This window comes from Tyto alba, unplaced genomic scaffold, assembly GCF_018691265.1.
Source record: "Tyto alba isolate M040663 unplaced genomic scaffold, T.alba_DEE_v4.0 Super-Scaffold_19, whole genome shotgun sequence".
Classification (NCBI taxonomy): Eukaryota; Metazoa; Chordata; class Aves; order Strigiformes; family Tytonidae; genus Tyto; species Tyto alba.
Window position 1 is genome coordinate 10,159,246 of NW_024881281.1, and position 13,077 is coordinate 10,172,322.

General features: G+C 43.4%; 1 protein-coding gene across 1 annotated transcript; it reads left to right on the plus strand.

Annotated features, from left to right (window-relative positions):
* Positions 1-2,877: 2,877 nt before the first annotated feature.
* Positions 2,878-10,345, plus strand: RFC2 (replication factor C subunit 2). The gene is made up of 11 exons (XM_042791456.1): positions 2,878-3,086; positions 3,829-3,898; positions 4,552-4,593; positions 5,000-5,106; positions 6,302-6,403; positions 7,012-7,112; positions 7,774-7,931; positions 8,285-8,350; positions 8,835-8,915; positions 9,260-9,373; positions 10,037-10,345. The coding sequence occupies exons 1-11, from the start codon at positions 2,965-2,967 to the stop codon at positions 10,145-10,147; spliced, it is 1,074 nt and encodes a 357-aa protein (XP_042647390.1). The 5' UTR covers positions 2,878-2,964; the 3' UTR covers positions 10,148-10,345.
* Positions 10,346-13,077: the final 2,732 nt, after the last annotated feature.

Below are 13,077 nucleotides of genomic sequence, written 5' to 3' on the forward strand. Positions count from 1 at the left end.
TTAGACCTGCTGGATAATCTTTATTAGCGTTAGCCCTAACAATAATGGTAAGCTGAACTCACAGTTTTAACCCAAAACCAAAATGACCTTGAAAATAAACAGCACTCCCCTCCTTCCCACAACCACTGTATATAAGAAATCTTTTATTATTTATCTGTACTGGTATTGTGGCGTTATTTAGTTTTCTATTTTCCCTCCAATGGAGGTGAAATTAATCCACAGCTAGTTCAGCCAGCCATGTAAAGGCTGTAGACCTTTACCATTTCACCCTTAAATAACACTTATCCTAAAACCACTAGGAACCATGTACAGCTATTAATAAATAAATACGCAAAACAAGATTAAAGCACTGACTGCCCTACATAAAAACTCAGGTATGAGACTGCACGCTGCGTAATGGAAACCTCACCCTCCAGAGTCTTAGAGCTTGGGAAGAATATTCAGTGCAGATACATACTTTTCACTAATGATTGCCTAAAGTTAGTTTTATCTCTTATACTTTATTTCTATTGCCTTCTGGATTTTACACCTCACATACCCCATTATAATTTCATCACCATTGCTCTTTGTTGTTTTCAGATACTCATTTGAACTTCTTGTTCAAACTCAAAGCAAGGTAATCCTGAGTTTCACCAACCACAGCAAGCAAAGCACCAATTGTTTTCCCACAACTTGTCCCCCGACAAAACCTGTCGCTCCAGGCTTTAGTTTCCCTGTAGGGGCTACAGCATGAGTTCTTGACTGGAGTTGATCTGAGAAGAGCCTCCGCACGGTGCTTAAAGAACCCGTTCCCCACATCAGGCACCTGCAGCTGGGACTTCCTTGCTCCTGGGATGACCACAAGATCACAATTTATTTCTCTGATGGTGATTTCCATTACTAGTTGTAGATGCTGTTTGAATACACTCAAGAGGAACATTCCCCTTGCTCACTAAATCATTAGCAAAAAGCTTTAATCTGTACTCCCTACTGGTGAGAAATACTTAGTAAGCTTTTTCTATAGATCTTTTGGGGTGGGAGGGAGACAGGTCAGAAAGAATAATCTTAAATTCAGGGTTATTTTTCTTTCAGGATAATACCCATGTATGCAGATGTACTGTATCTAAGCACTGTTGATGACACATTAAAAGAGTTCTGCCATTTCAGCAATTAATCTGGAATTCATTTTATCCTGGATGTATCCTGTGATCTCAACAGAGTACAATAAGAACAGTTCATATTTTGGGACGGATGGGTTTTAAAACTTTCAGCTCAGGCCTGCCTACCCACACATTCCTATCAATATTGTTGTGCCCTCAATAAATACTTGTTTTGTGTTTGGTAAACTACAGAATCACTGTGGGTAAGCGAGGAGTTACTGCCTACACAGGGGTTGCAGTGCTTTAGAAGACCATGCTCCAAAGAAACACAGATTGCAACTGGTTAGTAGAAACACATGACAAAATCCATCATCAAGCTCTCTAACAATTCTTATGAACAGCCTTTCTTACTGCCCTTTGGGTGCTTATCAGCAGCAATCCTGCACGTATAGGGGAAGAATTAATACTGGACAGGAAAATTATATCTTATCTAGAGGCTGGTACTTCCTAAGAGCGTAGTAACTGTTTAATTTGGCAGGAAACCAAAGCATGTCCAGGGTGTTGTACTGACAGACTTTTACGACCAGCAGTGCTGTATGCAGCTGCAGTATTTCACTGTCTCATGCTGGGTTCTGCTGAGTACTGCAGTAAATTAAATCCAAAGACAAAAGTAACATAGATTTTGAGGTATTACAGGACAATGTATTCATTCAGTATGTGTGCTATAAGCAGTGTGATTACTGAAAAAAATGCCAACTGTCTCACCATCATATGCCACATAATTGTGGTATTATTTAATTTTCTACTTTTTCTCCAACAGAGACAAAATTAATCCACAGTTAATTCAGCCAGCCATGTAAAAACTGTAAACCATTTACCATTTCACCCTTAAATAACACTTATCCTAAAACCACTAGGAACCACATATAATTATTAATAAATACACAAAACAAGATTAAAGCACTGACTGCCCTGCATAAAAACTCAGCTATGAGACTGCACTTTTTGTAATGGAAACTTCACCCTCCAGAGTTTTAGAGCCTTGTAAGAAACTCAGCAAACTTCACCACCATCAGGCCACAGGCAGAAGCAGTTCCACAGGCTGAAGGCAATGCTCTCACCTGCAAACACTCATGGGCCAACCTCAAAACACCAAGAGGCACTAACAATAACATTAGAATGCAAATGTTGTGGCAAGTGATAGTTACTCCCTTAGAAGAGCATCACTGCTTGCACAAGGCTTCAAATACTGTTAGTTCTGAGTTCCTGCCTCACACCAATCTTAAATTAGAAGCACTTCCCAAGGAATGAGAGTGCAGACTCTCATCTCTCTCTGCTCACTGAGCTAATGCAAACGTCATTGATTATATGGAGCATAAGCAGAGATTAAAGATGTACCAAGGCCCCAGTAATTACTCAAGTTTAAAACTAGTATTGATACCCAAATTCTAACGGTAGCACTGCAACCACACCACCCCCCCTCCCTCCCCACTGTAACGTAACTACTTACGGTATATTGCGATGCATCTTTTATTGTTTTCATTTTATAAGGGGAAATAAAGGTAGCTAGAAGAAGAAACAAAGATTTAGACTCCCGAAGTGCAAACACGCTACTGTTTTTATTAATGATCTTAACACTTTATCAGTCAGTAGGGCAGAATAAGCACCCGCACTCCAACACAGCCCAGCACAAGCCCACCCCGCCGTGCTACGAGCAGCCCCTCATCAAAGCCCCGGCCCGGCCCTCCTCTCCCCTCAGCGCCCTCACGCTGCCCGCCCCCGGCCTCCGCCGTCCCGCCCTGCGAGGCGGGCCCGGGAGCGCAGCCCTCCCCTCACGGAGGCGGCGGGGGAGCAGGGGCCGGGCCGGGCCGGGCCAGCCGCCGGGATGGAGATGGAGGCGGAGGCTGCGGGGGACAAGAAGGCCGGGCAAGCAGGCGAGAAGCGGGGGGCGACCGATCCCCCCCCGGGGGCCGCTCCTGGCGGCAGCGGCCATTACGAGCTGCCCTGGTGAGCGGCGGCGCGGCGCGGCCCGCGCGGGCGGGAAGGGCAGGGAATGAAGGGCAGGGCGGGCGGCCATTGAGCGCTGCGAGGGGCGGTGGAGCGGGAGGAAAGGCGGAGAGGCCATTGGTGCAGAGCGCAGCGGGGGCGGGGCTTGGCGGGCCGCAGCCTATGGGGCGGGCGGGGGGCGCCCGTGGCGGGAAGGCGGCGCGGTCGGGCCTGTGTCCGCGCGGCGCCGCCGCTGAGGGGGCCCCGGCCCCGGCCCCGGCCTCGGCCTCGGCCCCGGCCTCGGCCCCGGCCCCGGCCCCGGCCCTTCCCGCTCTTCCCCTGGTGCCCGCCGGAGCCGGGTCTGGCTGGGGAGCGAGGGGGGGTCCTGCCTGCACCCGGCAGCCTGCCCAGGCGGGGCTGGGGCCTGCGAAGCGCTAACCGTGAGAGCGCGAAAGGGGCGGCACCTCCCCTTGGTCTTGTCATCTCATCCTGAGGCACCGCACTCGTGTCCGAGATGAGCACTTTTATTCCTTTTTTTTTTTTGTTTTGTTTTTCATGCTAATGGAAGTAAAACAGTCGTTCAGGAGTTAGTGTTGTGGAATGCTGTGCTTAGCAATGGGGGGGACCCTGCAGCATTTGCGCCAGACACACCAAGTCATCTTTGTCCCATGCTGTCTTAATGTAACCCTCCTTTTCTGTCAGTGTAAAGCATTATTAAAGTTTTATAAGATACACTGAAGTGTGGGGGATTTTACTTTTACAGGGTGGAAAAATACAGACCTGTTAAACTATGTGAAATAGTTGGAAATGAAGATACAGTGAGCAGGTTGGAGGTATGTAGCAGTCCATTTTCTTAGGGGTTAACTCAAAAACTATTTCTGCATAAATCTAAAGACAGACCAGTAAAATCACTTGGGTTTTTATATCCATACTTGGAAAAAGCCCTTTCTGATATGCTTAAGAAATTACTGATTTTAGGACATGTTTAAGTGGTGTTCTAAGGAAATAATGCCTTATTGAATTGGGATGTTGTTTAAATTGGCGCTGTTTTGATACAGCTTAGAAAATTTGTAGCTGTTATAATAATATGATTTCAATGAATAAATATAATTTCTGTAACAACAGAAATAAACAAATATTTTTTCTGGAAGAAAAATATTTTTATTGACAAATTAGTTTGTGAATACAGTATTTATTAACGGAAGGCTTATGCTGGCAAACATGTAACATGCAAAGGAAAGGCAGAGTACTAAAGACCTGTGGGATTAAGGGCTTTTAGGTATTTCCATATTTTTCTTGGGACTGAATTCTAATGGTTCAATTAAAAAAAAAAAAAAGGCAACATGAAAGTAGCAAGGTTCAAAAAATTAAAACAGGAGGGAAGAAGAGAAATTGTAGCTCTGTTTCTCATTATTAAAATAGAATTGGAAACTATTTGCTCCCACTAATTTGTTTTATAATTTTTAAAATCTTTATTCTTTCTTAGGTCTTTGCAAAAGAGGGGAATGTACCAAATATTATAATTGCTGTAAGTATTGATGTGTTATATGGTATTTCACAGTGTTGGTCCTTGCTTCTGAAATCTAGCCACAGCAGCCTCCCAGTATAGATTTGCATCATGCCTGAAGGTATTGGTAAGATAGATGCTGACTGTATGGTCATAGAGCAGTGTTCTTGGCAGAATACACAAATAATGAACAGTTTTATGTTAAAAACTTGCCTGGCCCTCAGGTGCCCATTGAAGCACGTCTCGTGCTTCTCCCTTCACTGTTTCCTCTGTTGGAGGCAGGATCCTGAACTCGGGCAACCTCCAGCCTGATGTTGTCTGTTCCTCTGTTGCTGCAGCTGTTTTTATGACTGGGGAGCACTGGAGAGAGTACAGCTTAGAAAATGACATTACATTTACCAGCAATTGTTGCATTTTGCATTTTTAGGGTCCCCCAGGAACAGGTAAAACCACCAGTATCCTCTGCTTGGCTCGTGCTCTGCTTGGTCCTGCATTAAAGGATGCTGTTTTGGAGCTGAATGCCTCAAATGACAGGTGAGAATTAGTAAACCTTATCAAACTTTTCATGAAGCAGCAAGTATCCATTTTTATTTTTAGTTCAACTCATGCCAGTTTGATAGGCTTAATGCTACAGTAAGGCCTCTAGTACTTCATTTAATGCAGTTTTTCCAACTAAAAGGCAATCTTTGGTATCCGCCTACCAACATAGATATTATTATTTGATTTTTTTTATAAACCTGATAAACACTTTCATACACAAAAATGTAGACAGATGGAGTGCAGAATCTATAATGGTATGTTTTATTGAGTTTACTTGAAAGAGTTAAGCTTCCTGCACTCATGAAGATACTCTTAAGAATGAAAAGTGAACAACTTGTTCTTAATGGAACTCTTCAATGCTTAAGAGAAAAAGTTAAGTGATAGAAATAAGCACTGTCAGGGTAACTGGGGATTAAAATGTAAGATAAGGGTGTTATGTATGTAGGGGACACTGACTGTACTCCAAGGGTCAGGCACTAAGGGCTGATTGTATTTCCCAAGTTCTGTAGCAGTCCCGTCCTGAAGTATTCTGAGGACATTTCTTGGAGGGTTGTTTTTGAGTACAATACATTTTACCTGCATTTGTTAACACCAGTTATAGAAGAGCTATAGAATCACAACACTGATTTTCTAAACAGAACAAAAAAGTAAAATCCTTTATTTTTAAAAGTAAGTCTTTGTTGGGTGCTAGGAAAGCACCTGTGTTGTGCTAATATGATGCAGTCTGTCCAGCTGTTTTTCTTGCTGTCTTCTAAACTAAAGCAGTTATAGCTGGGTCTGTGGCTGTAGCTGTGTGAAGCACTGGCGAAGCAGAATAAAACACTTCTGCCCTTGTTTATTTATTACCCCAACCTTTTGCCAAACATAAGTAATTTTGTGGCAGTACTGTAAGGTTACTGATACATATATATATATATATATATATATACAAACACACATAAATTACACTGATAAATTATTTTTTCAAAGCCTCCAAAAATGAGAAGTATTAGTGTCTAAAGCTGAATCAGTTAGGCAGTCTGGCTTACAACATTGTTTCACAACAGTTACACTGGCACAGCTGAAGGGGCAGGAGCAAACAGCAGGAGATTAGGGAGCTCAGGAGGGCTTCAGCCACTGTGCCTGCTGAATAAAATCTATTATGTAATTTCACCCAGCTGATCATGAATCACTTCAATTATTGTTCCAGAGGCATTGATGTTGTGAGAAACAAAATCAAAATGTTTGCCCAGCAAAAGGTCACACTTCCAAAAGGTCGGCATAAAATAATCATCCTTGATGAAGCAGACAGGTAGGTTGTTTTTTTTTTTCTTAACCTCAGCTACTGTGTGAAATGGGTTGCATCTATCCTGTCTGCAGAGCTGATGTCTTGGACAGTCTCAGATATTTCTATCAGGCTATCAAAAATATTTTATTGGGAAAAAAATATACATTGAACAGTGATCTTATGAGATTACTCATATCAAGCAGAGATCATTGCTTCAAAGGAGATACTGAATATTGGGGTGAAACACTTTCTGATTTAGCTGGATATGAAATAGCAGCTTCCAGTTTACTGGCTCTCCCTTGGAAAAGAGTCTGGCTTATGTAGACAGTTTCACTAGATGAAAATGGGACACTCCTCCATCTGCAGGTCAGTAACGGTATTCTTAGCAGTACTCTTCAGAGTATTAATGATTTATTTTTGCATGTTAGTTTTATGGAGGTCTCGGTGACTACTTACATTGGAGGGTGGTTTGTTCACATGACTAGAAAAAGCTGTTTAGTTTATCAAGCCAGAATATTAAGTAATTTACAAAGCACTGATTAATATCAGCAAACTCTGAGGCTTGTATAAAAATAATTAGGCTGCATCTATAAGCCAGTGAAAGGCAAAATCTGTCCTCTTTTCTCCCCCAGCATGACAGACGGAGCACAGCAAGCATTGAGAAGAACAATGGAAATTTATTCCAAAACAACGCGCTTCGCACTTGCATGCAATGCCTCTGACAAAATCATAGGTAAAGTGCTGCTAGCCCCTGGGAGTTTTTGTCATATGTTCTCCATACTGTTGGCTAACTCCTTGGACCTGCTTGTTGCAGGTAGCCATGGTATTTCTGAAAAATCAAACCACCTGTACATCGAGCTAATAAAAGTGTGTATTTGTGCAGCCAGTGAACCCTCTGAATAGCTGTTCTTGATGGATAGTGCTGTGCATGACTGCAGAAGCTGATGTCTCATACTTTGGGCTTAATCTCCATCCAGCTGTGCTACAGTTTAAGATGTTTGATGGATTGTTTAATGGGTATTGAACCCCTTTTGTTGTCCTGCTTTCTGAAATGTAAAACTTTGCCTACAGGCCAACACATTGTAGACATTTAGACTTTTCTTGTTTAGCAATGATGAACATATACATTCAGAAAAGCAGGAGAACAGAAGAAGCTGAGCTTCATATATCTTTGCACATATCTGGGAAAACTGAAGTAGCACATTTGGGCTCAAGTGCAGGACTGTTAACAATTGTATATACTTAAGGAGATGGTATATTTGCTCTGGAGCCAACATGTTCTTTTTCTTTAAGAGAGGAAGAGTTAGAAGCTGAGATATCATCTTCCAAGATGAAAACAAATGATATTTTTTTGAGAAAAGATGGAAATTCTAATTATGCATCTCTGTCCACAGAACCTATTCAATCCCGGTGCGCAGTGCTGCGTTACACCAAGCTGACAGATTCACAGATCCTTGCAAGGCTACTGCAAATTGTTGAGAAAGAGGATGTACCGTATACAGATGACGGACTAGAAGCTATTATCTTCACATCCCAAGGAGACATGAGACAGGTAAAAGAAGAAAGGCGATGAAACAAAGGCTTCTGGGCTTCTGTTTAAAGCGAGTTTTTGAATTGTGGCTCTTGAGGATTTATCTTTGGAGAGGTAAAGCAAAGGGGATGTTACCTGTGGCACAAAAGTAACTAAACTTTGCTTTTTGTGAGGTTTTAATGTGGATCTGATCCTTAAAAGTGAATTGGTGGGAACTGGATACTGAATTTGTGGGAGGAAAAGGCTGCATGCATTTTTAGCTTACTCTGTTGCTTGGTTGGCATCGTTTTCTGAAAAGTGTTTCATCCTGAGGAGGGGAGTGAGAAGTAGAACACTTCAGAAAACAAATGGAGCTCTTATTTTTTCTTTCACAGGCATTAAACAACTTGCAGTCCACATATTCTGGATTTGGCTTTATAAACAGTGAAAATGTCTTTAAGGTTAGTAATAGTGTAACACAGTGATGCTCAAAGTTTAGCACTACAGCTGTGTGAGAACTTCCATCACTACATAAGCCTAGGGAAGTGCTTTGCCAGTTTGCTGACAGCACTATGTACGTAGCAGTTACAGCATTAGACTGTAAAAAAGTGTATGTGCATTTTGAAAAGGGACAGTGCGCTAGCAGTCCCTAATGGCACGTCTCAGACTTTGTGGCTTTCCAGCTCTCTCAGAGCACACGAATCACAGAACTGCTGGGAAATCTCACAGTGAGAACTTCTGAGTCTATTACTTGCGCATTTTCATTTTGTGCTATGGAGTCTGCCATGGCAGCATAGCTGAAAAGTCTTGTTACTTAAAATTTAATCTGCATTGTAGAATGTCTCTGATTCAGTGCTTCAGCTGTAGAGAAGTTTGGTGAAAATACCAGGGATTTAATGTGGAGTCTTCTAATATTTTGAAGTGTTATATTTCTCTTTAAAATAGGTATGTGACGAGCCTCATCCTCTGCTTGTGAAAGAAATGATACAACACTGCATAAATGCAAATATTGATGAAGCATACAAGGTTGGTTTTCATGTATTGTGTCTGTGTAGACAGACCCTTTTTATCTACAGAATTCTTGGTTTTTTTGTAGAATTCACACTGTATGTTGTTTTATGAGATAAAGGCAATACCATGCAGATGAGTTGATGAATTAAATCCTTTTTATGCAGGGGTCTGTTCAGATGAATAAGCAGACAAGCAAAAAAACAAGCTGTATTGAAATTACTTGCTAAACAATTGAGGTTAAATAACTTGATAAGTAGTACGTGCAGTTCCAGTAGTTATATACGGCTGTTCCAAAAGTGAATATACTTGACTCACCTGGTAAGTTTTGCAGATAAATGAGGGCTTATTCTTGCCTGCAGATTCTTGCCCACCTGTGGCGACTTGGGTACTCCCCAGAAGATGTGATTGGCAACATCTTCCGTGTGTGTAAAACCTTTCAAATGCCAGAATATCTGAAACTGGAATTTATCAAGGTTAGTACTAATCTAGCTCCTGGTGGGGTCTTTTGGGCCTTTTAAGAAGAGGATATGATGCCTAATACAGGGGCAGCCTCTGGGTTTTCTCTTTGAGATTTGCTATACATTAGGGTGAAAAAAGGATTTCTTAACCTACTGCTGTCTCTCCCACTCTGCGTCATCAGTTTGTCAGTAAAAATGGTCACTTGACGTTTAAAGTCTAACCACCCATAGAAGTGCCATAAGTCATTTCAGTGATCAATTAGAATTAATAACAAATGTAATGCTGGCTGAATTTATTATTTACATCAAAGTCTCGAATAAGTCCTTGAGAAGTTTCTACAAGCGCAAACTTGATTCTAGACCATTAGATAATAAAATATTAAATTACATTAACATCCAGTTGATGTGTAATGGAATCAACTCTTCGAATTTGAAACCTGTCCTCAAATATTTGCACCTTGCTCCTTACACAAAGGAAGTGGGGAAATACAGGCTTTGATTTAAAAAAAAAAGAAGAAAAAAAGCATTCTAGTTGGTCTACATGAGAAGATACACTTCTCTTAAGTTCAAGTGACCCTGAACTTGATCCCTTAGCAGTAAGGGATATGTTCTATTTAGTCATTAGTCATACTATAGACTGGAGAGAAAACAGAGATTTTACAGTGTCTTTATCACCAGGAAATCGGGTACACTCACATGAAGATAGCAGAAGGAGTGAACTCCCTTCTCCAAATGGCTGGGCTGCTGGCCCGGCTGTGCCAGAAGACGGCAGCCCCCGCAGCAAGTTAGTGTTTGGCTGGGCTGAGGCCTGCAGCCTGGGAGGTGGGCGCCTGGCGTGCGAGGTCAGCAGCCCTCCGGGTCCTGAATTCTGCAGGCAAAGAGCACGTTCCCTTGGTTTTGCTAAATCACAGCAAAATAACCAGGTTCTATTGTAAAAATGTTTTGTACTTTTTATTTAGACCAATAAAGCTTTAAAATTTACTTTAACCCGAGAATGCTTACATGTTGTATAACCAAGGTAGAAGAGAGGACTCTGACAGGCCAGAGCAATAGTGTCTGTCTGGTGCACTCAACAAAGCTGCTTATGTCAGTGGTACCGAGACCGAACGGCAGGAGAAACAAAAACTGAACCCTGTTGTTAGTGACTGCACTTCAGGCCTCGTCATGAGTGTGGTCTTGCCAAGACAGAAAAATTTTTGCACAAAGTAAGTCATTCAATGAAGTTATAATCGAGGCATGCTGAGCAGGTGCCACTCCTGAGTGCCATTTATGGGCTTTGGGTAAGGAAGATATTTTCACCAAATAGCTGCAGGAGAAATATTACACGTTTCTTAATGGTGCCAGCTATTTATTTTGGGTATTTCTTTTAAAAATGTACCAAATTCTGGGATGCTCTGCATCTGTGTTCCTTTTTCTGTTCTCGCTGTCCAAGTTAGGTAATGTTATTTTACTACAGTTTCAGCATACCAGAAAGCATCATGCTTTCCTGTCTGTTTGGTTCTGGAAACCACCTTGCCAGTGCGGATGAGCAATAGAGTGTGAAACGCAGAGTGAAAGCAAATAGAAATTGATTTGGCCACCTCCATATCAGATGTGAGGTAATGTGCAGAGCTATCTTAATATAATTAAGTACGTTCTGATTAAAGCAGTCGAAAAAAATGGGGCAGAAGCACAAGTTAGCAGCGCCTGCGCTTCGCCCTGCCCCTGCTGTTGATGCTTCTGACCGCGAGCCCTCGGCTGCCCACACCCCGGCTCTGACGCAGCCACGGGGCACTGAGTTTCAGCAACCAGAGCTGGTAACACCATAAATTGCCCCATCAAGACTTTCTGCAGCTCCTCGGGCAGAGCATGAAGGCAGCCCTTTCTAATTCAAGGTGCAGGAGAGCAAGTTGACAGCTAACGCGCAGACACGTTTGAGCTTGGTCCCAAATGGAATAAAGCAAACAGCTCTTAGAGTAGTGGCTGTAATATTCAATTTATCGAGCTTACCTTTTGAATCCCAGCCAGTGGATTGTCACTACTAGCACAAAAACTGTTAAATACACAAATAAGAATTTAGAATGGAGCAGCTTAAGCTGCTGAGTTCTCTACAGACACAGCATTACAGCTTTTGTCCCCAAAAACTTAAATAAGGCACATTTAAAGAGCAGGTTAATTTTCCTTCGGCTGTAGATCACAGCCAGCCTACTTTGCCTTGGCTTTCCAGTTAAGTATGTTCATTGCTGAACGGGGAAGGAAGAGGTGTTACTGCCAAAGTTTCATAAAAGAGCAAATACCCTATTTGGAGGACTCAGGCGGCCGGTCCTTACCCCACCGGGTGTACCTGCCGCTGTGTTGGTGCCAGTGGAAGGGTGACAAACAGGGAGGGTCACAGTTCCCGTTCCTACCTGACTTGTGTGATTTTCCTCTCAACTATACTCAGTAGCTTCGTTTCACAGCTCCAGTTTGGAGGCAACTCTCCTGGGGGCTAATCCTTTACAGCGGGGGGGGGGGGGGGCACAATCACACTCGCTTTTCCTCAGAAGAGGAATAGCACCAGCCCAAGAGGCCCCCAAGGTGGCCCGTTCTACCAGGGGGTTGCTCACCCTCGGAGGGCAGAGCCGCTGCTTTCCAGCGGCTAGCTGAGGCTCCCTGGCTCCATTCCAGAGCCGCACCGCCGGGGCCAAAACTACTTTTCTAATGCGTCTGAAATTGAAAACAGGAAGCGAATTGCTCACTTGGCTGCCTACCTAATGTGAGGAGAGAGATACAGGGACCCAGGGGAGATGTCATTTCTCCTTGCATTATGTTCAGAGAGCACAGGATCTGGCAAATTCAGCTGAGCACCAGAAATCTTCGCACACCTGAAAACGAGTCCCGAAAGGACAGTGCATCAGTGAACACACTCGCAGGTACATACGCGCCCACTGCAGAGCAAAACCGTAAGGTGTTCCAGAACAAGACTGTAATAACATTGATGAAAGTTCCCGTAACAGTCCCTGGATATCTTCCAGCGTAATGAGATCACTGGCTGAAAAGTACTTCAGGAGCTTTACAAAGCTAAGAACGGATTTACCCCTCGCTACAGCTGGCTGTTCTGGAGAGCTGCAAGGGGGGATTTGCTCAGACTCCCACTGAGTGGAGGGAAGATGGTCCATACCCAGCTCCTGCCCTGCCTGCTTCGGCCCCACAACTTTCAAACTCTGATTTTAGCAATGGAGAACCCTTACACCAGGAAAAGGTAATTGGTCTAATCTGCCTCCCTGCTTAGGGAGGAGAGCAGTTAATCTTTTATTTTAATGTTTTGGCCACGCACTCACCTCATGGCTAGAACTTTCTGGGAGCTACTTACTGCGTGCCAAGGATCTTTTACTGCTGCTAATCTTCTACTAATCATTTAATGGCTCCCTCCAGTTACAAGGTGAATCACCAGCAGGTGCAACATCACCACATATCACTGAAAATGGAGCTCGCCCTTCCCCTCCAGCAGAAAATCCACAGTCTGCAGCACTCTGTGGAAAGTGGGAGCTTCTTCAGGTGCTGAGTTAGTCACCAAGGATGACAATGTCACGGCCCTGCGAGGGCTGGGCACACTGTTTCAGTAACAAAGGCATCTCCTCCTCGTTTCCTTGCCTGTCTGCGAGGCCTGGGCAGAGCCAGCATGGGCTGGGGCTGTCACCATGTCTGCTCCAAGCTCACTGGGACGCTGGTGTCCCCAGCCTGTGCAAACTTTTTCTAGG

What these genes read in the sequence shown, in the direction of transcription:
- RFC2 (XM_042791456.1), top strand. Translation starts at nt 2,965, where the DNA reads ATGGAGATGGAGGCGGAGGCTGCGGGGGACAAGAAGGCCGGGCAAGCA. An exon ending in GGCCATTACGAGCTGCCCTG is followed by an intron (nt 3,087 to 3,828) that starts GTGAGCGGCGGC and finishes TTACTTTTACAG; the next exon opens with GGTGGAAAAATACAGACCTG. An exon ending in ACAGTGAAAATGTCTTTAAG is followed by an intron (nt 8,351 to 8,834) that starts GTTAGTAATAGT and finishes TCTTTAAAATAG; the next exon opens with GTATGTGACGAGCCTCATCC.